Below are 26,441 nucleotides of genomic sequence, written 5' to 3'. Positions count from 1 at the left end.
TCCTTTCCATCACTACACCCGCTCCCCACCACAGTCTGCGTCCCAGTTTCAACACTTTACCACGAAATCCTTAATAAAGAAAACGGTGTTAATGAACAAAGTTTCATTTATTTTATTTTTAAAGGTGTGTTGGAAGGGGGGGAAGGCTGGGTCCCCGAGGATGACTATAGGCATCTCCACATTCCCAACAGTTATTTTGTGGTCCGGGAAGTAAATACCTTCCTGCAGCTGTCTAAACAGACCAGAGTTCCTGAAAACGCGAGCATCATGAACCTTGCCCGGCCATCCGACGTTGATGTTGGTAAAACTTCCCCTATGGTCCACCAGTGCTTGCAGCACCATTGAAAAGTAGCCCTTTCGGTTAATGTACTGGCTGGCCTGGTGGTCCGGTCCCAGGATAGGGATGTGAGTTCCATCTATAGCCCCAACGCAGTTTGGGAATCCCATCGCAGCGAAGCCATCTATGATCACCTGCACGTTTCCCAGGGTCACTACCTTTGAGAGCAGTAGCTCAACGATTGCGTTGGCTACTTACATCACAGCAACACCCACGGTAGATTTGCCCACTCCAAAGTGATTCGCGACTGACCGGTAGCTGTCTGGTGTTGCAAGCTTCCAGAGGGCTATGGCCACTCGCTTCTGGACAGTCAGGGCTGCTCGCATCCGGGTGTCCTTGCGCTTCAGGGCTGGGGACAGCAACTCACAAAGTTCCAGGAAAGTTCCCTTCCGCATCCGAAAGTTTCGCAGCCACTGTGATTCATCCCAGACCTGCAGCACTATGTGGTCCCACCAGTCTGTGCTTGTTTCCCGGGCCCAGAATCGCCGTTCCACAGCATCAACATGACCCATTGCCACCACGATGTCCACGGCGTGGGGTCCCGTGCTTTGTGAGAGGTCTGTGCCCCTCTCAGACTTAATGTCCTCACCGCGCTGCCGTAGCCTCCTTGCCCGATTTCTCAGCATCTGCCTCTGAAAAAGGTGGATGATAAGGTGCGAGGTGTTGACAATGGCCATAACTGCAGCGATGATCGCAGCAGGCTCCATGCTCGCAGTGCTGTGGCGTCCGTGCTGTCAATCACCAGAAAAGTGCGCGAACTGATTGCCCGCCGGCACTTTCACAGAGAGAGGGCGGGAGTGACGGTTGAATGACGACAGTTACCCAAAACCACCCTCGACACATTTTTTGCCCCAGCAGGCATTGGGGGCTCGACCCAGAATTCCAATGGGCAGCGGGGACTGCGGGAACTGTGGGATAGCTGCCCACAGTGCACCGCTTCCAATGTCAACGCTTGCCCCATTAGTGTGGACTCACAAAGTCGAATTACTGTCCTTAGTGTGGATACACACGTTCGACTTTGTAATATCAGTTCCACAAATTCGCTTTAAGTAAAATCGAACTACTCTCGTAGTGTAGACATACCCTAAGACTTGATTTTATGTACATAACACCTTTCACAATCAAAGTGATCCTCCAAAGTACTTTGCAATAATGTAATAACTGTGCTCAGAAATCTACTGCAATGTTCCGTTAGCTTTTCCATAAATATGATCCTCAAAAAAAGAAGGGAATACTGATCAGGTTACTATCTTCAAAAAGTGTGATGAATCCTTGAATTACCAATTGGAGAGTATTTATAAATGGGCAGAAGAAGGGACACCTGTTTCATGATGAACTTGGCACTGCCTGTGTTTTAGCATCATGTAAATAATCCAGAGAAATTTTAACACATGAGATATAAAAATGTAGTATACATTTAAAATTGGGAGAAGAAACTGCTTGATTTTAATCCAATATGGGCCCAAACTAACTTTGAATCCAACCCTTTATAATTTTCGAGGATGATTATAGTCAAAACTGTGAATGTAATCCCCTTCTCACTGGTATTAGAATGGATCTAGGATGGATCAAAAACTAGAAAAATTTGGATGCAACTGAAATTTCACGAGAACAGAGGATTTTGAAAGTTTCAGTCTTTAAGAGGGTGCCAGGCCTCTGAAATTTTGAGTCAAAAATTTCACTTGACAGCACTGAATATGTTACCATCGAATCCAAACTCAGCCTCTAGCCATGATTCAGCCTTAAATCTAAACCCTAAATCCATTCCATTATAAAACTAATTCTCATTTGAACAATATCTCAACACCATGTTAACCCCACAACTATGATTCACGTTCCATGTGGATCACAAATGAAAACTGAGAGTCCCAATAGCTGGTGAGGGAACATACCCAGAATTAGCAGCAAGGTCTCTAGCAGCTGGGAGGCAGGTGAATTTGGCTCCCCTTGCCAGGAAGGGTTGCAAAAGTTGGTAGGAAGGCCTGGTTCAGATCTCTAATCCAGGAGTTCTCTGGCAGGCTGTGAGGTAGATTTCAGATTGAGATCTGTCCATTGGCAAGCAGTTATGGATTGATTAGGATGAACAGCATAGAGGAGGGTTGGGGTATTCATGAAGGGGTAGTGTATGAGATCAGGACCTGCAAATGGATATACACTACATGTCCTTTTAGTGAAGAAAAAAAACGTATATTAGTCTGCAGTGTTGTAAGGGTCAACAAAGAAGCCAGTGTTACTTTTTTGAACTCACTCTAGCCTAATGATCTGTCTCTCTCAGGAGCTGACATTTTCAATGCTTCATACAAGAGCTGCAAAACAGTGACGAGCTCCAAGAAAATGAAAGGTGACATCTGTGTTTCCTGTTCCACCTTGGCAGATCAAATATAGAAGCTCTTGGCTATCACCTTGAGATATTCTAACCTTACTGCCTATCTGATAATGGGCCTGATCCTCTTTCCACTGAAGTCATGGGATTTCTGCTCAATATGCATGAAACTGTAATTTATATCTAGGTTTTTCTTCAATTACTTGTATGTATTTTAATAGATAGCATTAGATATGGAGAATGGATAGGGTTCAGAGAAAATAAAAATATTCAGTTCTAAGATTGTGCTTATTTTACAGTGGTATTTTCTTTACAGCCATCACTTCACTACTCGACGAAGTGGATATTCACTCATGAAAGCTTATGCTCCAATACACCTGTTAGTCTTAAAGGTGCCACAGGACTCTCTGTCACTTCACTACTGTTATATTCTCCTTCCTCAGCCTCCCCTAACTTTATTTTCCCCATTTCCCAGAACCTTTCTGACACCCATCCCCTTAAGGACACATCCTATTCCTTTGACCCTTTTCCATCATAGAATCATAGAAGTGTAGGACTGGAAGGGACCTCAGTAGGACCTCAGTAGACAGGACTAAATGATAACTAGACCATTCCTGAGAGGTGTTTGTCTAACTTGTTCTTCAAAACCTCCAGTGATGGAGATTCCACAACATCTGTCATCATTTTGTTCCAGTGCTTAACTACCCTGACAGTTAGTAAGTTTTTTAACCTGAGCAGAACACAAAGAATGAAAAAAAGAGAGACACAGACAGGCTGAAGGACCTGCTGAAAACATAATGTCTGACCTTAGAAGGTGAGGTTTGGGGGTCAGAGGTGCAAGCTGAAAAGAGTGTTCCTGGTGCTGTGATAAAAGAAAGTTTTTTGCTATTTGAGTCCTTCTGTGGACTTTACACATTCTTTGTAAATAAACAGAACTGCATCAAAGAATTGCACCAATTTTTCTGCCTAACTGGAACAACCTAAGAGACCTCAAATTTTTGGCTAGCTGTTCAGCTCAAAAAGGGCTAACGCTATTTTAGCTAGCGCTTTTATAGAATGATACTTCATTGCCATTGAAAGTGATTAAATATATGTATATTGAACTATTCACTCCCCCCTCCACCCACTAGTTTTTACAAAGTAAAGTTCTGGCACCAACTCAGTCTCTTTAAATGAGATTCACAGTTTATATTTAAAGAAAGTTCACATTTCTGTCCATATTTTTCCACCATGAAAAAATAAACACCTAATATATTTGCAAATTTCACTGCCAAGGGAAAATTCGGTCTGAAGCTTCTATACACCCAGATAAACATAGATGAAAAAGTCAACTAATTTATGCGCATCTGAAGCATTAATAATGTCTAAAATTAATAAAGTCAGATATTTTAGTAGCTGAAATTTTAGCAAAGGAGGATATTTATTAGAAAGCAAATGCTTACATATGCAAAAACAGCAATATATTTTTGAATCTCACTCAAACAATCTTTATATAGTCAGCAAAATATTTTGAATTTTACAACTCATTTTGATAGCCAAATACTCATACAAGCCATTCCTTATTTGTAATGGTAAAATATAATATTCTCCATAACTTGTTTGTCAGCAGGTTTATTTGCAATAAAAGTTAGATAAAGATGTTTAAATTAGAATAGCCGATCAATATGGGCTCAGGGCTACAGACAAGCATATACGTAATTTTACTCACCTGAGTAGACTTATTTGCTTCATTGGGACTTCATGCGTGTAAAGCTGTTCACATGTATTAGAGTAAGCAGGTTTGAGCCCTATCCTAGTTTCTCTTATTGTTTACTATATAGCACCTTATGTATTCATGGGTTTTTAATTGGACATATAAAATAAGGAAGCTATTTCCCTGAAAGTGTCTGCATACTAAACAAATAAAAATATACAAAGTTTGAGCTAATCTCTATAGCTAAAATATGATATTGTTAAGAAAATCCCCCAAACTACTTTCCCAGTCAGATCAATTTCAGAGTTCAAGGTTTCTTATTACATGGACACATTAATAATGTACTTTCATAAAGCAAACTAGTTAGTTCCTGTATCCCCAGAGTTATTCAACTTCAGATAGACAATAACTCATTTTACTAAAATAAATGTGGAAATGACAAAGATAGAACAAGACCGTACTTTAATTAGCAGATAAATAATGTGCTGTTAATGGAACAACAAAATGGCTTGATACTTCTCTGAAGTTCATGTTGATGCTAGCTATATATTAGAACAGGGCTCGGCAACGTTCGGCACGCGGCTCGCCAGGGTAATCACCCTACCGGGCCGGGCCAGTTTATTTACCTGCTGACTCGATAGGTTCGGCCAATCGCGGCCTCCACTGGCCGCGGTTTGCCGTCCCGGGCCAATGGGGGCGGCGGGAAGCCGCGGCCAGCACATCCCTCGGCTCGCGCCACTTCCCACCGCCCCTATTGAACCGGGACGGTGAACCGCGGCGAGTGGGGGCCGCGATCGGCCGAACCTGCCGCGTCAGCAGGTAAATAAACTGGCCCGGCCCGCTAGGGTGCTTACCCTGGCGAGCCGCGTGCCGAACGTTGCTGACCCCTGTATTAGAAGATAGAAATTAGCCCTAAATCTGTGTGTGACTGGAATCTTTTCCTCAAACAGATAGACAGTATTCAATTAAGACCACACAATACTTATCTTCAGTAAAAAAAACAAAAACAAACAAAAAAAACCACAAACAAAAACTTTTGTTCAAATCAAGCCAGGAAGGACATCTGATGTTGAAATCAATGATCTCTCAAATTCCTGCATCCTCATAGTTCAGTAAATTATTTCCTCTCTATATATGAAATTCTCTAATTTGTCTACCTCCTTTCAAATTGATATTTTGGCTGTCTTCCCTGAAATTTTCTATGGTAAGTCCTGAGGGAAGAATTAATTAATTTCAGACTCCTTTACAGATAGCATGACCAACAAGCTATTCAAGTCAAGGAAGTTATTTTTGCTTTTTAAGCCAATGAAACTCTAATGAAGAGGAAGCAAATGCCATTCTAAACACTGGTACCAGGAGGTCCAGAATAGCAGAAAGCATTGCATACTTATGCACTAGCCTGCTGAGCCATTATATCTATTATTTATATTTGTATTATTTTTTGTTGATTGGTAATTTTTTGAGCAACGAATTCATAAAAAAATCCCGATTATTAAAAACTTAACTTGCTAGTTATCTTTTGTTTACTAAGCAATTTTGTCTTTCCTTATTTTCAGATCAGTCAACAGCAATCTTTATGCTACAGAATACTAAGTGATTTTACAGTAACTGTTCTTGAATAAGCTCAAGGTGAATTGATATCTTCAGTGAAAACAGAAGTGGTGCAAATGCATTCTCTACTTCTGTGGATGACTAACAATCTTTTAGGAAGAGTGAGAGGGAGGGAAAATTCTTTTAAAATCCAAGCCAGCTTTAATAATGAAAGTGTCACCAAAGAGGAGAATTCCTCAGAATGTCTTCATTCTCAAGACACAATATATTAGTGTATAGAATATAATAATCCCACCCCTCTTTTCATTATAAAAGTAGAAACAAACAGAGATGCATTTCGGAAACAATGGGCAAAATCCTACTTTTCTTGAACACCTCAACACCCTTTTATTTCAATGACCTGGTGTAAAGGAAGCCAATTAAGAGCTAGCATCCCTAACTTCTCTGGGGGGGGGGAAAAAACAGAGCAACAAAACAATTCCAACACAGGTGCTATGAGAATTATTAATTTTCCAAATATTTCTCTTTCTTACCTGCTGGTTTACGGGAAAATTCCTGTTGATTTTTTTTATCTATAAAAATGAATAAAAAAATAATTAATAAATATACTAAATAAATGCAACAATGAAAGGCATTGTGGATGACGTGTGAAACGTTGTCCTCCACATTAGACTGGTGTAAATCAGGAGTAACTCCACTGAAGTTAGTGGAGTGATACCAGTGTCTAACTGTTGTGAATGAAAGGAGAATTCCTTAACCCAGTATATTGGACTGAGTGAAACAATCGTCCAAGCTTATAGAAATTACAATACATGCAACTTTCTTTCTGAACTTTACAGAATCAATGGAAAACACTGCCATTAATCTCTATTTTTAGAAATTCACAAACCTTAATTTTAAGTGTAACCTTTGGGTAATATTTCTGAAGCATCAAAATATCTAACAACATGAGAACAGCTCTCAGTCCTTGAAGTCATTCAAGGTACATCAGTTTAATAAATAGCAAATACCTACCCATCCTAAAAACATAAGTTAAAAAGTAGAGATGAGCCCACACTAAGCCCATGGAATCGTGGGAAGTTCAGATGTCATGGCTAGCTGCTACCTCTATTTGGGTAGCACCAAAAGCCCAAAGCACAACACTTCCAATTATGGGAGAATCTGAATATGCAACAGTAGCTGTTCCTGCTAAGAAGAGTAAATCCGTGTGTGTGTGAACACACACACACACACACACACTTTCAGAACAAGCTTAAAGGGAGCAAATCTTCTAACTCTACCATCTGCATTCTTAGATGAGACCTTAGATTTGATTGCTAGAGTTTATTTTTTTCTCTCCTAAACTATCTTACTGCCAATTGTTTCTGTGTCTCAGGGGAAATGAGAAAAAATGCTATTCAAACATTAAAGGATAAACTGTATTGTCAACTAGGCATCAACGGTAAAGCCAGCCAGGTCCCCAAACCAGAACATAACATTTACACTACTCCAATGTAATGCGTGACATTTTATGGGAACATAAGATGAATCACTAGAGAATGTGTTTCCTCCAAAGTTTATAATCTCATCTAAATAAACATCCACACATAAAGTTGAAAGAAGCACTTCAATGGGTAAACTTAAAAAAGAAAAAATGTACTTTTCCACAGTATCGACCCCCTCACCAGGTCATCAAGCAGATATTAAACACTCTGCAAGTCTTGAATAGCCAGCTCCCACAGCTTTGTTATCAAAGCATATTTAACACTGTCAAAAATTTGCCAGCAGCTGCTGAATTTATTTTGGGTTCACCCTAACCCCAAAATGTCACGAGTCTCAAAGCAAAGCCTCCCCACAAAAGTCTTAGTATCCTCTGTCTTCTGGGTTCATCTATGTTCAGGGAAAGAGAGTTGGAAGAAGAATATTCCAGCTGTTCCAAGTTACTCAATACAATTATTGGACACTATCTATCCTAAGGCACTTTTCTCAAGAGCAGGTATATTAAATATAGGTTATATCTACACTAACTGCAGTGAGTAGAGTGCAGACACTAGATGCCCAGTTAGCATGGATATAAACAGGAGCGTAGATGGTGAGACATGGCTTAGATGAGTAGAAGAGAGTGCCCTACACACCTGAACCCACAGGGTATATACCCTACATGGCTCCTACATGCCCAAGCAGTGCCTCACACATCTACACTGCTATTTTTAGCAGTGTGGTGTCCTGCTGCATCCCTGATGCCAGAGACTTTCCATACCACAATGAAAGGTTCCAGAAGTGGGGAAAGTTTCTGGCAGAGGGGAGGCAGCAGAGGAAAGTTCTAGCGGGGGGAGGCAGTGACAAAAGGCGCAAAGAGCGGCCAGAGCATTTTCCTACTGCCTCCCCCCTACCAGAGCCTTTCACTGTGGCATGTAGCTACATGTATAGTGCCTGTAGTCTACATGCCACTGTTAAGGTAGGCATAGCCATAGCCATATAATAGATGATGTACAAAGATTTTGAGCCTTATGGGTTTTGTTCCTAAATTCAACATCTATAGAATACCCCCCAATAACAGTACCCATCACTACCTGTAGGTACCATTAAAGTCTTGCCATAATTAGGGCCCTACCAAATTCACGGCCATGGAAAACATGCCACGGACTGTGAAATCTGGTCTCCCCGCCGTGAAATCTGGTCTTTTGTGTGCTTTTATCCTATACCATATAGATTTCACAAGGGAGACCAGCGTTTCTCAAATGGGGGGTCCTGACCCAAAAGGGAGCTGCAGAGGGGTCACAAGATTATTTTAGGGTGGTCACGGTATTGCCACCCTCACTTTGTTGCCTTCAGAACTGGGCAGCTGGAGAACAGCAGCTGTTAGCCGGGCACCCAGCTCTGAAGGCGGCGCCCCACCAGCAGCAGCACAGAAGTAAGAGTGGCAATGTCAGACCATGCCACCCTTACTTCTGCACTGTTGCCTTCAGAGCTGGGTGGCCAGAGAGTTGCAGCTGCTGACTGAGGGCCCAGCTCTGCAGGCAGCAGCACAGAAGTAAGAGTGGCAATACCATACCATGCACTTACTTCTGTGCTGCTGCAGGCAGTGGCTCTTTTTTTAGAGCTGGGCTCCCATCCTGCAGCCGTCACTCTCTAGCTGCTCATCTCTGAAGCAGCACCGCCACCAACAGCAGCGCAGAAGTAAGGGTAGCAGTACTGCAACTCCCCCTACAATAACGCTGCGACCCCTCCCACAATTCCTTTTTGGATGCAGACCTGTAAAATTGCTGTGTAAATGTTTGGGCTCAGACTGGAGCCTGAGCTGTGGGACCCTGAGAGGTGGGTGGGTCCCAAAGCCCAGGATCCAGCCCGAGCCCAAACATCTACACAGCAATGTTAGTCCCAAAGCCCAAGCCCCGCCAGCCCAAGTCAACTAACCTGGGCCTGCCATGCCCATGCTTTTATTCTGGTGTAGATGTACCTTTAGGTGCTTAAGGCCAGGATTTTTTAAAGGATTTAGGCATTGCTCAGCTGAGTTATAGTTCAGCTTCCCTATAGACAGGGCCGGCTCTAGGTTTTTTGCTGCCCCAAGCAAAAAAAAATTTGGCTGCCCCCCCCGCAGCCCTGGGCTCTCCCCCTCCCTCCCCCCCCAACTGCACCCTCCTGCCGCCCCAGCCCTGGGTCACTGGTAACTCGCTCCCAGGGCGGGTCATTCAGCAGGAATTTTGGATGTGCACAGAACACAGACAGGATTGGTTCCCATATGGTTACAGAACTGCCGTAAAGTGGAACAATTTTCAGCTTGTGTGACTGAAGGATATCTGGATGCATATTATAAGACTGTCCTCCATAAATGAGGAAAAGTTGAGGTGCCTTTATTATTCTTTTGTTCCATTCTTTGTTTCTATGGGGAATGCACTATCACGGTCTTCCTTTTAAACAAATAAAACTAAAACTTAAAAAAACAAAAAACAAAAAAAAAACAACAATGGCTGTTGAAAATAGCAATTCCAATCCTAATAACCATTGGGAAGCATTTCTTGCTCAATTTATTCTACTTTTTCTACAGCAAGTTACAGTGGATCAGTATATTTGATTTGGGGGAAATGAAGTAACAGCTGCCCAAATTGAGCTTGAGCACTCCTGAATTTTGAGGGTGTTCAAATCTGGAAGGCAGGTGCTAGATTCCCTTTCTGAATATTAGCTATATCTGGAAAGGAAAAGTCAATTTCTGCTTCCATGGCTCAGAAGTGGAAATCCTTCTAAGTGCCTGGTACTGTATCTAAAGCTGCCCAGGTCCAGAGCCTCCCCTCCCTTACTTTTCATTTTAAATTCTAGTGGGATCCACATACCTCCCTTGCTAGGCTTCAGATAGAGAGGTGCACCATCCATTTAGTCCCCTCAATTCCTTCTTTGGGGGAGAGCCCAGGACTGGGGCAGCAGGAGGTGCGGGTGGGGGGAGAGCCCAGGGCTGGGGCAGCAGGGGGTGCAGGTGGGGGCCAGAGCTGGGGCGGCAGGGGGTGTGGGTGGGGGAGAGCCCAGGACTGGGGCGGCAGGGGGTGCGGGGGGGGGGGAAGAGTCCAAGGCTGAAGCAGCAGGGGAGTGCAGGTGGGGGCCAGAGCTGGGGCAGCTCTTAGTTGTGGCCAAAATAGTTAGGGGTCTTTGGCTGGCTCAAGAATGCCTTCATTACTGGGTCTGGCTAGACGACTTTGGGATACCAGGAGTAAAATGTCAAATAATTTATGAGACCTCTCCTGAATGACCTCCAGAATGTCTGTTGTTCTTGTAAGGAGGTGCTGGAAGACCCTGAAATAATCTATCAAGGGTGTGTTAGATGTAATAATCATGGCCTTGCCATAGAATCATCACCTGACATGAAGAATAGGCTGATCCTCATATTCCTCCACAAGGTTCTCCTCGCTAAGAGGTTCTTGTTCATCAGACTGAAGAAGCTCCTAAAGGAATGATAGGAACTCCCTAGTATGAACTGTAGGAGGAGATGACCTTATTCTGGATCTCAAAGTTGTCAGATAGGGAGCAGATGGCATAGGCTGAGGTTTCATGGAAACTATTAGGGCCAGGCCTGTGCCCCATCAGGGAAGGGCATATGGTGTCACAAAGGAGGGAACCAAGGACTGTGTGATCACTCTGGAGCATGGGATCTGTGGAAATAGGGACTTTGTCCATAGGCACTCCCAGAAATCAGTCTGGGTGAGGGGGGGGGGGGAAGACCTCCTAAAAGAAGGGTGCCTACTACCATGCAGAGAAGGGAATGAAGATGAATAAAATTCTTCCAATGGAGAAGAGCCCTGACGTGTAGAAAGAGGAACAGCCTTAGATGTTATAGTACAAGAGGCAGGTACTGGTACGGTCGAAGTTGAGTGAAGAGATATTTTCATCTTTAGTACCTGGGGCTCCAGTACAGCTCTAGCTGCAGTAGACAAAGGAGAGATGTCCAGCAATGGAGACTCAGGTTCAGAAGTGATCATTAGGTCTGCTGGAGATGGGTATGCAGCCACAGCATGTGAGGGAGGTGGGACTGATTATAACAAAATACTGTGACCATGAGTCCCAGAAGTCTTGCCAGAATGCGGTACCAGCAACTGAGGTATATGGTACAGATGACAATGGTATTGAGGAAGCTATGTTGATCACTGAAAGTACACAACATGGAACCAAAGCTGAGGAACACAATTCCCCACCCTAAGATGACTACAATATCAATATGGTTTTAAAAAGTATTCTCATATTTCTTATCAAACTGTCTGTACTGAGCTATCTTGATTATCACTTCAAAAGTTTTTTTCTCTTACTTAATTGGCCTCTCAGAGTTGGTAAGACAACTCCTACCTGTTCATGCTCTCTGTATGTGTGTATATATATCTCCTCAATATGTTTCACTCTATATGCATCCGAAGAAGTGGGCTGTAGCCCACGAAAGCTTATGCTCTAATAAATTTGTTAGTCTCTAAGGTGCCACAAGTACTCCTGTTCTTAATATGGTTTTAAAGGAGCTGATTTAGGTAAGTCAGCAAGTTGACTCTGTGCCTTCTTCTTGGTTGGTACTAGGGATGGCAAACAGTACTGAGTCCCACCTAAAGATCTTTCAGGCTTTGGGCTGCAGGGCTGAGGCCTGTTTGCTAGTAGCAGGCAATCTTTTAGTGTCTGCCAAGGCTCTTAGATTCTGGAATGATGTCTCTTGTAGCCAGGGCACTTTTTGAAAATGGCTTTGAAGCAGGAAGTGGCTGCTCCTGAAGGGGCACCTCAGCATCAGACACGTGGCAGATTTTTTCAACCAAAAACAATTTTAGATGGGCATCACAAGGCTTCTGTGTGCGATTAGTAAAATAATTGCAAATGGCTCACTTGCTAGGGATCTGAATCTCTTCCAAGCAGAACAAACCCTTTGTGGGCACATCATTAGCAGGCATAGCAGTCCCCCAGGCAGCGCAGATCTTAAAGCCTGGAGACTGGCTCTCTCACTCCTCAGTACCAAGGCAAGACAAAGAAAAAACTCGTTTGTTTGTTTTTTGCCACTGTGCTTAAATGAATTTATCCAAAGCTATAAAAACACTCCACTAACTCTAACAACCATCCTAAATATACAAAGCTGTGGGGAATCAGAAGGATGCCTTAGATTCTGATTTGCTGCCACAGGCAGCAGGAATGAACTGAGTAGCAGTTGGGGCTGCTCTGTATTTTATACCCTGGTTGTAGGTGATGTGGGCTGTATAGAGTGTGTGAGCAGCCCTAATAGACACTACTGGCTAAATGATTCTGGGTTCAGGACCATGAAACGCACACACCTACAGTGGGATCCATGTAGACAAATGTTAGGAGGAGGATCCTAAATCAGAACATCAGTGATGTTCCAACAACAAGACCACATTTGAAATTCAATTCAAATGTATTTATTGGACTGCATGGCTGAATGGCCATATGTTAAACATCATGTAGGCCTTGTATCTTGACATGTGAACACCTTTGCTTAAATGAAAACTCTTGGCACAAGTTTAACTATAGCATCACTACTGCTCCATCATAATTAAGGCTAAGATGTTGTCACAGATATTTTTAGTAAAAGTCACGAACAGGTCATGGGCAATAAACAAAAATTCACGGAAGCCTGTGACCTGTTCCTGACTTTCACTAAAAATATCCCTGACCAAACGGCGAAGCCGTTCAGCATCCACCGCTGCTGGGGCTCTGTGGTCCCCCATCACTGCAGTGAGTGCAAGCTCTGGGGTCCTCACTGCGCAGCAGTTGAGCAGCTATGGGGGGGGGGGCTCCTCAGGGAGCTCTGGGGTCCCCTGCCACCCATGGGGGCTGGGCTGCTGCGGGGTCCCCTTGCCCCCAGAGGGAAGGCTGGGAGCTCCAGCCCCGGGTCAGAAAATGTCATGGAGGTTATGGAAGTCCAGATTCTGTGACTTCCGTGACCTCTGTGACATAATCGACGTTAATCATAATAAACGTGTTTGTATTATAAGCACCACTTCATGTTGGGATGCCTGAGTTTCTATACTTGACATAAATGAAAGTACCAGCAGTTACACCTGACAGCATCCACATTATTGAACGTACAGAGGAAATACAATATCAGAAAGCTACCATGACTGTTTCTGGAAGTGACAAACACACGATGTTTGATTTATTGCTGAAGATATACCAGGAGGGCGGCCAATGCTATCAGTTGCAAAAAAATGGGAAAAAAACAACTAGACTAACCTTGGAAAGAAGTACAGTTGGCGTCAAGACAGTATCTGGGACATATGAAATGGAATAACTGTAGTTTATATCATATTTCTGGTAGCTTATGGAGCATAGTTACTAAAGGTCTCAATCATTTTGACTGGAAAGAAGCAGGCAAAGGCAACACAGCAAAACATCACCTGACAGTATGTATAATATATTCCTTGAGTATCCAAACTTGTAATTTAAAGCGGTTTTACTACATGCCTAAGAAAAACAGTATACAATGCAAATCTATGTAAATGATTTGCAGATGAGCTACATTCCTTTTAGCTTTTGATGAAGAAAATTATATAGACCCTTGAGTCAAGATGCAGTATACTCAGCAACTTCCAACCCAACCAGCTTCACTTCATGTGTGAGGGCCTCTTATTTGAAATAGGATTCTGCTTTACGTATGTTCAAATTATGTACACTAGACTGTTCCTATCTATGGATACTTTCAGGAACCTACACAGCAGCTGCAGCACCATTCTCTAGAGCAGTGGTTCCCAAACTGGCGTTCGTGAACCCCTGGGGGTTCCCCAGAATGTTACAGGGGGTTCTCGGGGAAAAATTCCCTAATGGCGGACAGAGCTGTCACTAGGGACTCCGGGCAGCACGGGGCCAGCAGCCTGGAGTCCCTGGACTTCCAAGAGCTAGGTAGATCAAAGCAAGCATATCGATCACACTAAGGAGATTTAAACTTCAAGGCAGGCTGGTCTACACTAGGGAGGGGGGTCGATGTAAGATACGGAACTTCAGCTACGGGAATAGCGTAATTGAAGTCGACATATCTTATTTAGACTTACCTCCCGTCCTCATGGCGCGGGATCGACGGCCGCGTCTCCCCCGTCGACTCCGGTACCACCGCTCGCCCTGGTGGAGTTCCGGAGTAGACGGGAGCGTGTTCGGGGATTGATATATCGCGTCTAGATGAGACGCAATATATCGATCCCCGATAGATCGATCGCTACTCGCCGATCCAGCGGGTAGTCTGGATGTACCCCAAGATTCCTTATAAGAAATGGAAAGGGAGGTGGATATTTTTTTGCTGTTTTTAAAATTAAATAGGCAGCTAGTATGGTTTTTAAAATTATTATGAAGAACAAATTTAAGCTTTGTTGTAACGTACGTTGCTTGCCTGGACTGCTCAAGACCTGAATGATTGTGTAGGAGGAACTCTTTGAGTTGGTTTCTTAAATACCTTCATGCTGTTTCACATCTGATACTCCCTGGTGAAACATAGGAGCCTTGTCTTATAACAGGCTTATTCAAAGTGATACAAGCTACAAAAGTGAGATCTTGGAAGAGCGTTGCCATTTTCATAATGTAATAATACTGTAATGATAAATAGTAATTAATAATAAATAGTGTGTAATAAGCATGTCATAAAAACAAATTTTATATTTCCAAGATCACTACGTTTATAATTTATTCTCAGGTAAAGGAGAAAATCCCGGGGAAGATTCATTTTTAGGAGGGGGTTCACGAGACTTGACATTTTAGTGAAAGGGGTTCACAGGTTGTTAAAGTTTGGGAACCACTGCTCTAGAGAAACAAGCTTCTGGAGGCAGTAAATACTTATAAATACTTTGTTATTTTTTATTTGATTTCCAAAAGCTCAATATAGTTTCTAAAAACATAAGGAAAAATTCCCATCGAAATCTGACCTTAATTTTCAATGGCATAATATTTTACCTAGTTGGTTGTTATACTCTTCTATTAATGGAATGAAAGTCCAGGACCCAAGTTCGGTGTAAAACATCTAACAGTTTTAAACTCTCATAGTAAGAACAAGATGCAGCTTGTCTGGAGGTTAGAGCAAAAGATTTGGCACTGGGAGTCTGTAGGTCTGTTCCCCAGTCTGTTGCTGATTTACTGTGTAACCTTAATCAAGTCATTTAATCGCTCTGTCTCATTTCCCTCATTTGTAAAATGATTATAATAATTTATCCACCTTTGTAATGACTCTAAAAGCTTCCAAGGATGAAAAGTGCTATGAAAATGCCAAATCTTCTCATTTAATGATTATGTTAGGATTAAGAAATGTCACTGATCAAATTTGTTTAAGTAGTCTTTGGAGCTGGGGCCAATATTTTTTCAAAATGTAAATATATATGCCACATTTTTACAATTACTTTTGCTACAGATTACTATTTAATCTGTTATAGTACTTTTGTTTTTAATATAAATTGGCTTATACTGTAGCAACAGAGATATTTACATAGACATATGAGAGCTGGAGGAGTGTGTCTTGAAAATTATTTTCTATATTATACATTTTCTTCATGAGTTTGTAGCTCCAGATTAAGATGGGTGGGGGGTCATTCTGCAAAAGTCTCTTCTATATTTGAATGTTCCCCACATACAGGGTTGGTTTGATGCAGGGTTTTGGGGAGAGAAGGTGGCAATTTAAAACATCTAAGGGATTAGAATCTTATGGGTATTCCTCCTTCATTCTATTTAGAATAATTGATGCTTTCATAACTGCATAGAATTAAATAAAAAACTAACCATTGGCTGACATTCTCTTGCTTACACCCACACACTTTATTTGCTTTCAGGGGCTTGCCTGCTATTACAGATTCCATGGTAAACTGAGTACACGCTTTGGCCAAATGTCTTTAGTAGACTGAGTAAAATGACCTTACTTCAAATTATTTTAAAAATGCAGTAGCAGACATTTAAGCATACAGGTATGGACTATGACATTGACCAGGTTTATATTCAGTGTGTGCAAGTTCAGGAGTTTTCACTTCGGTAAATCAATTACATTTGGAAGTTTGGCATCAAAGTTTTATAAGACGGAAGGGCAGTAGAAGGAAATACAATAAAAAAGAGAAGTATTTTACTCAATAATATAAAATATAGGCCAATGAAACACCACTTCCTGACTGAACTTGATGCTCTGTAGGAATTCGGCTGGTGATTTTTAAAATATATGTAACACTTATGTACTGGTGCCTGGGTGTAAAAGAGATTCTGCTGCTAAACTCCGATACATCTCGCAAATGTCTGTACTTGAGGCAACCAGGTTAAAGAGTTTTTCTGTAGGCATGAGTGGTAACATAAGAAATCCCATCTGGGCTCGCTGCATTTGGCATTTGAGTGAATCACAGCCACCTTTCGCCTCCCTATGCAGCCAGGAGAGTGTCATTTCAGAGGAGAATTCTTCCTAACAAGGAAATCTTTGCACTACCTTAATGAGAAGAGACTGTGATTCCCCTTAGTTGGCTTGTTTTCTAAATAGAAAAAAGTTACTAAGCTATTAGCTTCAGATGCCTTGAATCTAGTTCCCTCCTTAAAGGTTTGGTGTCCTTTCCGCAGCTGAACCTCTCCTCTCATCTAGCTAGCTTACCGGCTAGCCTCCTAGTGACCATGGCAGAAGGGGCATACACACCCCATGATAAGCTCCCAATTTAGGATGGGTAAAGAGAAGGTATTTCAGAAAAGGAGTTCAGAGTCAGATGCTGTACAAGATGATTGCCTATAGGGATTTCAAAAAGTTGCAAACTTTTTTTTAAAAAAATGAGGAAAATATCTTTCCACTCTCCTTTTTATTCAAATATGGCAAAATTGTTTGGCTCAAACTTCTCAGAGTTCACCTTAAGGCATAGAGAAAGAATGACATTTTTCAGCTCACTAGACAAATGTTGGAAAGTTATAAGTGATTTAAAACAGGGCATTAGAATGAATGTGCTTAGGCAGCCTTACCTATAGTCTTTTTATATGCTTTTACTCATTGTCTCTATTGACATATTTAATTTTTTTTCCTTTCAAATAATTTTGTTGCATTCCATGTACATTTTAAGTGATATATGCAACTTCCACATGGTGACGTAAATAATACTGTTGAAGTTTTGATCAGCATTAAATAGAAAAAAAACCTTTAAATTGACATTCAGATGCTCAATATAGAAACTGTCCGTTTACAGTATCTCCTATGAGAAATTTGAAAATAGCTAGAAGAAATATTTGTCCTTTATTGTGCTGCAGTACCCTTCGCCTACCACTGCCAATTGTTTCCACAAATTGTAATGAAATATACCAATTAATATAGGGCCAGATTCTGCCACTCTTACACACATTGTTCTGTGAGCAGTCCTACTGAAATCATGTTCCTTTTACCTATGCCATCTTTACTGTATTGGTCCATTAAATGGCAGCTATTGTTCTTTAAAGTATTACTCAATGGAAGAAAGGGTAGCAGAATCTGACTATATATGAACTAACTTACTTATATAATTACTTAGACAACTATATATTTTGAAGGAATGAATGTACAATGAATCCAGTGCTCCAGAGCAATATTTTATATAATGCTTTCTTTCTCATTGTGCTAATGAAGTTTCAGTTGTTAAGCACAGAATACTACCTTATACTGAAAAAGAAAGCATACATGCATGCTGAGGAAATTACTACCATACAATACCTCTGAGAGACATTATATAGTGAAGTGTCAGTAAAGATATACTGGACCACAACAATGAAAGCAGTGTAAGAATACAAGAATTATAAAATACCATGTGTGTCTAACATTGCAGGAAGAAAAATCATATGTTCTTTGAGAAATGGCATGTAGGTAAATTATACCATAGTGCAAATTTTGATCTGGTGTGTCCTAATGTTTGAGTTTTTACCTATGCAGCCTTAATATTTTTAAAAAGGTGGGTTTTTTTTTTAAAAAAAAAATTGTGTTGTATTTCCAGAACACAGGCCCCTCTTGAGCAAACCAATTGAACACCTGAGTAATCCCATCCCTATTCAGCAAAACATGTGCTCAGGTGCTTTACTGAACTGCGGCCATATGTGGGAGCTGATGGGAAGAAGAGAGGCCCGTGTCTCTTCAGGGGTGGGAAAGAAAATAGTCAGAGCTCAATGAGGACCAGAAGTTTGTGTGTAAAGGCAGAAGAGGAAGACACAGTGCCAGCACTTTTATTCTCCCAGTCTGAGTAATGACTTATCTAGCAACAATTAGGTATTGCACAATGCAATTAGTAAAGGATTTTCCATTTGAGCTGTTAATAACTGCATTAACAAGTAATTAAATGCAGTCATAATTCTCCTGTGGGGCTCACTCCAGTAAATACCTTCAGAGCTCACCTGACGGTCTGGGTCCCTATAGACGAGATTACATAAAATGGCCAGAGAGAGAGGCTGGTAGGGAGCAGAGCAAAGGAGGACCTCCCTCATATCTTTCAGCCTAGGTGCTGAACTCAGGCTTTGTGAATCTCAGTGATTTTCTAGGTGCCTAGAGATTAGGCATGGTGATGCTCAGATATTAAAGACTTTTAGTTGAAGTGAGAGGGATGATATACTTTAGGATCAAAGGGTTTTCTCTTCTGTTCAAATCTCAGCGAAGACAGACTTCTTAGACTGTAAAGTTGCTGATCAGATAAAAGGACCAAATTCAGGGACGTTTTATGGATCATTAATATGATGCAAGGGCAATTTTTTCCGTAGCACTTCCCTGAGGACTTGATAAAGCTGCAAAGCAACTTCCAAGTCACTACAATACAGACACTCCATGGTGTCGAACCAGCAGTGTTGGAAATGTTGTTCTAGAGGTGGATTCCACCTCTGCAGTTATTAATGTAACTGGAAGTGAATCTCATTTATAAAAGCAAGGAAGAAGACAAAGGCTTATGTCTCCTTTGGGACTAGGTTTTGGCCTACAGGATCTCCAGTTTCTAAAAATGGATCCTATTTTACTGGCAGGACCTGCTACAAACCTTTAATGCTCCCCTGACGGGTCCTATAGGCACTCCATCCAACCAGGAGGTCCATTCTCTTTTGCTGACTTTAACTGCATTTTGCATTTCATGTAAAAACAGCTGAAATCTGAATAGATTTTTTGGCCCATTATAATTCAAGCTGACAACGATACTTAGTTGACAACGCTGCTGACGTCGAGGTAGTTAATCAACAAATTGATTATAACTAGGTACACTATTGCTTCAAACATTGTTGATTAACTGGTCAATTTATGAGGAATATTTACTAACTTTCAAAATGTAATGGCAAATGTATTCAAGATTATCCTGGTCAACAGTTTTCCAAAAATACAGTTCTTACCCATCTAGGTCTCACCTAAAGGTATTGGGTATTGTCTGGGATACAAAGGAGAAGCTAGTGAAGAAAGCATATGATGTGATAGGACCTAGCAGGAGGATGTACTTGGTATTTTGGGAATCTGTGGGGAAGGAAGAGGAGATGAAGGGTATGACGGGAGGCGAGTACATGAGGCTGTGCAAGGGTTGGGGATGAAAGTAGCAAAATTAGGTTCACTGCACTTTATTAATGGATTGAAAATGTTCCAGTAACTGAATAATTTATCCATTGGAATGCCAAAGTACATTGCATTGATATGATAGCGCAGGAAGCATTTAGTTTAGTTTGCAGCAAGGGAGAGTTCAGTTAGGTATTAGGGGAAAATTCTAAATATAGGGATAGTTAAGCAAGGGAACAGGTTAGACAAACACCTGTGAGGGATGGTCTAGGTATACTTATTCTTGCCTGAGTGTGGATGGATGGACTAGATGACCTCGAGTCTCTTCCAGCCCTACCTTTCTATGATTCAGTGTCAGTTCACTGTCATAAAAGACATTTTTATTCCCTTGAAATAGAAGTAAAACTTCTATGTTTAAAACCACATAGAAAAGGCTCAAAGATTAAATAAATTTCCACAGAAAATGTTTGTCTTTACTTTTACCAAGTAAATAATTCTACATTAGTGGTGACGGACAATAGTTCAGTTCAAAATAACTCCCCAGTTCATCCACTGCCATTCTCCTTTCCGCCAGGGCTAGCCACCCTCCCCCATCCCTTATTTTACATTTGTCTACTACTGAGCATCTGCCCCCATCTCCATATATCATTCACCCATTGATCCTCCATTTGCAGTCGTTTAACACCATCAACAATTCCTCTTTGGACCATTCTAATACCCACGTTAATGCCAATTTTGAATTCTATAATATTTCATCTCCTAATTCTTAATGCTGGTGATTAATTTCAGCATCATATTTTCACCAATATTCTTCAGCTGCCATTAAAACCATTCTCTGTCAACAATCATGTTTTAGAATCAGACTCTTTCACAGAGAATTTTCATCACTATTGTTTAGCCATTCATTTTATTCCACAATATGCTACATGCATTTTTTTAAACTCTAATAATAGAGCAAAATTAAACTCAGAAAACCAGTTCCTTCTTTGTCATACAAAAATCCTCCCACTTACTTTGGTTGTGAAAACATATTTCTCTTATCCTTTTTTCTGTGAGCATCTGGAATGCAAACAAGTCTGTTCAAAAGAAAACTTGAAAAATTGTACAATTTAAATAGCATTTTTTCCAAAATTATCCTATTCACTATTTTGATTGTATTAGCATTTTAATTTGAAGTACGAAAATGGATCCAGTTGAGTTATAAACTTCCCATAAAGTGTTAGTCTTTTAAAATGTTTAGGGGACTAAACCAAAGCCTGTCAAAGTCAATGAGAATCTTTAAGTTGATTTCAGTGAACTTTGAATCAATTTCTGAAACATTCAGGTGGAACTTTCAAAAGGGCTTAGAGCTGTTCTAACTACACTCCCACTGAAGTCAAAAGTAATACTCTCATGGAATTCAAAGGAGCTAAGCTAGGCCAAGACAGAGGACTCCTGAAAACTACACCTATAAATTTTCATATATCTATAACTCAAAAATATTTGAGCTATTTCACTCAGACTTAAAACATGCCCACACTTTTCTGGCCTCATGGAAACATGGAAAGTTGCAGGTGAAAATTATTTAGATTTATTTCCTTACTCTCTATATTGAAACTTAATGAAACTTTCCTTGCAATTTTCAGATGGCTGTAGGGAGTACAGATAATCCCCTATAGTACATGCCCTGTACTGTTTTAGAACTTGTCTGTCAAAGAAAAGTAACTTTTATAATTTTATGGTGGTAATTTTGCTTGAGTACACATAGATTACATTTAGAATACAACCCCAAGAGCCACTTATGTTCAGTTGCTGTACAGGGAGAGACTTCTAATATCAAAGAGAAACACTACAAACTATGGTTTATCAATTATTTAAAGAAAATATGAACAAAACATTTAGTTCCACAATACAGTGGGGGGTTATGTTAGCCTAAGGACATTTCTGTGCTACTGTTTGAAGTCCATTGTTTATGATTTCAGGAAAACATACCATTAGAAAAGTACTGTTACTGTAAGAAAAAGAGCCACAAATATTTTAATAGAATGCAAATTCTGTAAAAATAAGCAAAACCATCTGGTTTAATGAGTAACCTGTGTATTCAACATGAAAGAATTAACTAACCGGTGGAAGATTATTTGTTATGTGACTGATTAAGCATTGGATTCCACTGTACACAGGCATATTCATGTCTTATATATGCAAATTTATTACACTGAAAAATAAAGAATGCTGCATCCATATTGCTCACTCTCTCCAAGAAGGGTATCCTATGTCAGAATGTAGAAACTACATTAGTAGAACTAATCAGGAATTTCTTGACTCAAGATTTTATCATCAAAAATGCAGATTAATCAAAACTGAAATTTTTATGGGAAAGAGTTGATTTTGATAATTTTTCTTTAACCAAAAAAAGTATTGAAATTTCTATTTTTTTTCTCGTGATTTAGAATGGAAAAATCTTCCAAAGTCTCCAAAATGTTCATGGGATGGGAAAACTGTTTCCTTGACCAACTCTAAGTGTTGGCATTATTTATTGGTGAAAACCAGCGAAATTCATGAGGATAGTTATCAAAAAATATCATGCACTCATATAACACCTTTCATCTATGTATCTCAAAGTACTTTACAAAAATGGTTAAGAAACTTTATCCCCATTTTAAAAATAGGAGAACTGAGGCAGACAGGTAAATTACTCCATGAAGAAGCATTATTCAGAGAGAGTAAAGGTATCAGAATCCAGCTTTAAATGATTTTCTAACACTACCCATCAAGCTACTAGCAGAGTCAGAAATAAAGCCCTACTCTGTTGTTGTTGTATTTTGGGGGGGGGGGGTATAGACACCCACATTTGTGAAATGGCAATATCATTAGCAACAGGGTTCCTGACACCCAAACTGCTGTTATAATAGTAAAGAATTTTACCTTTCTGCTTATCTCTTTGTATCAATTTCATCTCCATCTCTAGTACTCATCTACACATACAGTGCTACAATGAAGATACTACTACGCTAAAAGAAAAGCTTTTACCATCGGTGTAACTAATCCATCTACCTGAGAGGCAGTAGCTATGTCAACAGGAGAAGCTCTTGATGGAAAATGGGGTTTGGCGTGAGTGTGAATGTGAGTGTTAGAATGTGAGTGTGAGAGAGTGAGAGAATGAATTGTTTTCTTTCCATGGAAAATTCTGATTTTTGCATCAAAAAAGCCAATGCCCATAAAATGAACTATTTCGATTTGAATATACTGCCATGTTTACTTCTAGGAGTTGTATGTTTCTCCTCTATAGGCTGGGCTCCCCAGCCAGACTACATCTTCCATGATGTGACTGCCTTCCCTCATCATGGGAAGAGAGAACTGGTGCATCATGGAAGATGTAGTCCAACCAGGGAGCCCAGCCTGTAGAAGAGAATGGGAGCATGAGGCAACCACCCTACAACTCTCATCAGGCAGAATGACAGCCTTTCAGAACTGACACATTTTGGTTTTCAGCTGAAATATTTTGGTTTTGATTTTTCACTGAAAAACTGAACTTTTCAGTGGAAAATTTTGACAATTTCCCCCCCCCCCTTTTTTGGTCAAAATTTTCACAGGAAAAACACCCATTTTCTGATCAGTTCTAACTGTGTTTCACATGCTTTAAACTTAGGGGCTCAAGGATTCTTTCTAGAAAACTGGGAACACAGAATGACACAGAAGTAGGAATCATTAAGCTCTCTGACCAGGTGCTAATCATGTGCCACGTCCAGGTGCCAGTCATGCCTGTGATACTTCTTCCAATGTTCAACCAAGGGTGTGTCTATTCCTCTCTCTGTAGTACCATCCTCTCTCTCACATTGTCCTTGTTATCTCCCATTTCTCTTTCAGGATCATAATCAACTGAACAGCAGAGAGAGAGAGAGATGAAGAGTGTAGGAATGTGTTGCTCCCTAATCATAAGCCTTGAAGAACGGCAAACTGTTCCCTCGGAATTGAGGCGGGAGTGACCTTGTTCTAGCGCCTATGTTTGGAAAACATATTGGCTAGCCTGATAGTACCTTTGCAGCTGGCTGTTCACGCGCTCTACAGATGAGTTTGCTATTTTGTATAATTGCACACTGCGTGTATCCTGCCTGCCTTCTGAATGGGCAAAGATGTAACCACTAAGAAGAGTTGTAAACAAAGTAAGGAGAGAAATAAAAACCCCAGGAAAAGTTTTCCTGGGAGGCTTTTGGCTTGAGGCTTTTTGCAGGAGGCTTGTAAAGCCCTCTGGCTACCAACAAACCTGGCGTTCTGTTTCCTTTCCTGCGTCGTCACCACTGCAGCTGGTGACCCCGACGTGATACCCCTCTACTCACCGGCTGGAGATGCCGAGCGCGCCCGCGGCTGTTTGCCGCCCCTAATTCGTGAGTATGGGGGGGGGACTCTCCAGTGCCCAGAAGGAGCACGCAAGAGAGTTACAAAAGATTATACGGCAGCGATCATGCATCGCTGTCCCGGTTGCTCATATTGAGGACCTTCTAAGGGAAATAGATCGCCAGTGCCCCTGGTATCCTGACTGCGGGTCTTTACAGCTTCCTGATTGGATACGGATTGGGATCACCTTGCATAGTAAACCCCGTGCCCCAGTTCAGCACCTGCTGCTCTGGCAGCGTTGTAAGGAGGTGCTGGAGGGGTTCGGCCCCGATGGCCTTAAGCCGGTCTCCCTTTTGCCCCCAGGTGATGGGCCACCCCCCTCCTACCCGCAGCTGACCCTCCCTGCGCCGCCGCCCGTGGCGGCGCCCCCCTGCCTACCGGTCGGGTGGGGGGGCGCTGTCGCCGCGGCGGTGCAGCCAGTGCACGAGGCCGGTCTCTTGACCGGCGAAGAATCCAGCTGTGGGTTCGAGGCGTTCCCCGTCTCTAGGCGGGATAATGGAAACGGGGGGCAGATAGTGGATTGGGAGGCTCTCCCCTACTCGGTTCTGCGCGAGCTCCGCAAGGCGGTTCGTGAGACTGGGGTGCGGTCCACTTTCACCCTGGGGGTCATGGAAGGTGTGTCAAACAGTTACTCCTTGCTCCCCCAAGATTGGAAAGACATGTGTCGCGTGGTGCTGTCTCCCACGCAATACGTTGTGTGGGACAGCGAATACCAGCGAGAAGCGCTTGCAGCAGCAGCACAAGGTGGGGGGGCCTATCTCGCTGAGCAGTTGTATGGCACAGGGCAGTTTTTGAGCATCCCCCAGCAGGTGGAGGGCACGCCCCGGGCAGCTTATCCCTGGTGGTCTAGTGGTTAGGATTCGGCGCTCTCACCGCCGCGGCCCGAGTCCGTGGGCGGATGATGGAGGGGGCTACATTTCCACCTGTGGGGCCGTGATTTATTAACGCTTTAACTGCCAGCATCCATATTGATGATTAGGCGTACGGCCCTCCCCCTCCGTTGGCTCACTAACGAGCCTGTATGGGTTGCACAGTGGCCGCTTCCTCTGGACAAGCTGGAGGCCCTCCAGCACTTGGTTAATGACCAGCTACGGGCAGGGCATGTGGAGGAGTCCACTAGCCCCTTTATTACCCCCGTGTTTAAAAGCTGAAGTTAATAGTAAAAGGCAATCAAAAGACTGGAAAAGTCAATTGTGTCCCTTTTTAAGTAAGAATCTTTAAGCTGTGAATAGCTTTGGATCTGGAAGCAAGCCAGAAAGCATTTGTATTAATGCAATTTTCTAACTAATAAGGTAAAAGCCACTGAAACCTGGGCTGCCTATGAAACAAATACAAGGAAACATTTTAAGCAATGACTGACTGCCCAGAAGGGGTAGACCTCTGTTCTTTTGTTTTTCAGATCATCAGAGAAAACGGATGCCAGCTAAACAGCATTCAACATACCATGCATTTACTGGCACAATAGGAATTATTTTTGTCTTTTATGGCAAAAATTGTTGTTAAGAATTGCATACCAACAGTCTTTGGAAACAAGGACATGGAAAGTTAACCCACTCCCCATATTGCCCATGGGATCCTTCTGGCTACCTCAAATTTTTAGCCAGAGGGCTGGGGAGGGAGGAAAGCAATTAGACACCTGAGGTTGTACCGAGTGAACTCCTCAAAAGTGTGTGTGCTTGTCCCGGTTTGTTGCTCCAAAGCTCTGTAATAAAGTTATTTTACTGGAAGAGTGAAGGTTTCCTTTGTAGGTTAAGAGAAGCCAAGAAGAGAAGAGGAAAAAGCACAGAATAAGTTAACTAAGAGGAAGATACAGCTTGCAGGCTCATCCAAGGTCACAGCCAAAACTTGGCTGACCCCCAAGACAAGGGGGGGAGCTTAAATGTGCCCAAGCAACTAAGATCTGCAAAATACAGACAATGCATTAATAAAATGTGTTAGGTTTTTTCTCACAGGTAGAGAAGTGCTACTCAAAGACCCTAGCACCCCTGCCATTAATTGAAATAAGGAAACTGAGTCTATGTAAAGTCCATCAACGAAAGACTGCTTTGGCTCCATGCTGGAAAGGCCCTTTCCAAGTCCTGTTAGCCACCAACACTGCTGTGAAGTGCCAAGAACTGACTGCCTGGACCCATGCTTTTCACTGCAAAAAGACCCCTCCACCTCGGGAGGACTTTCTGACTGATGATAAGCCTATTTCTCCTTCTAGTTCTGCTGTGCCGTCTGGACAGCAGGAAAAAGAAAAAAA

At 41.9% G+C, this 26,441-nt stretch overlaps 1 protein-coding gene across 1 annotated transcript in view; it reads right to left on the bottom strand.

Annotated features, from left to right (window-relative positions):
* Window positions 1–26,441, bottom strand: part of SNTG1 (syntrophin gamma 1) — a 245,729-nt gene that overhangs the window by 104,704 nt on the left and 114,584 nt on the right. The window contains exon 11 of the mRNA XM_026659517.1: window positions 6,438–6,476. Within this exon, the coding sequence (XP_026515302.1) occupies window positions 6,438–6,476 (39 nt within the window). The remainder of the gene's footprint in view (window positions 1–6,437; window positions 6,477–26,441) is intronic.

Source organism: Terrapene carolina, unplaced genomic scaffold, assembly GCF_002925995.2.
Source record: "Terrapene carolina triunguis isolate 2854851 unplaced genomic scaffold, T_m_triunguis-2.0 Scaffold58, whole genome shotgun sequence".
Lineage (NCBI taxonomy): Eukaryota > Metazoa > Chordata > Testudines > Emydidae > Terrapene > Terrapene triunguis.
This window is presented reverse-complemented; position numbering and strand designations above follow the sequence as displayed.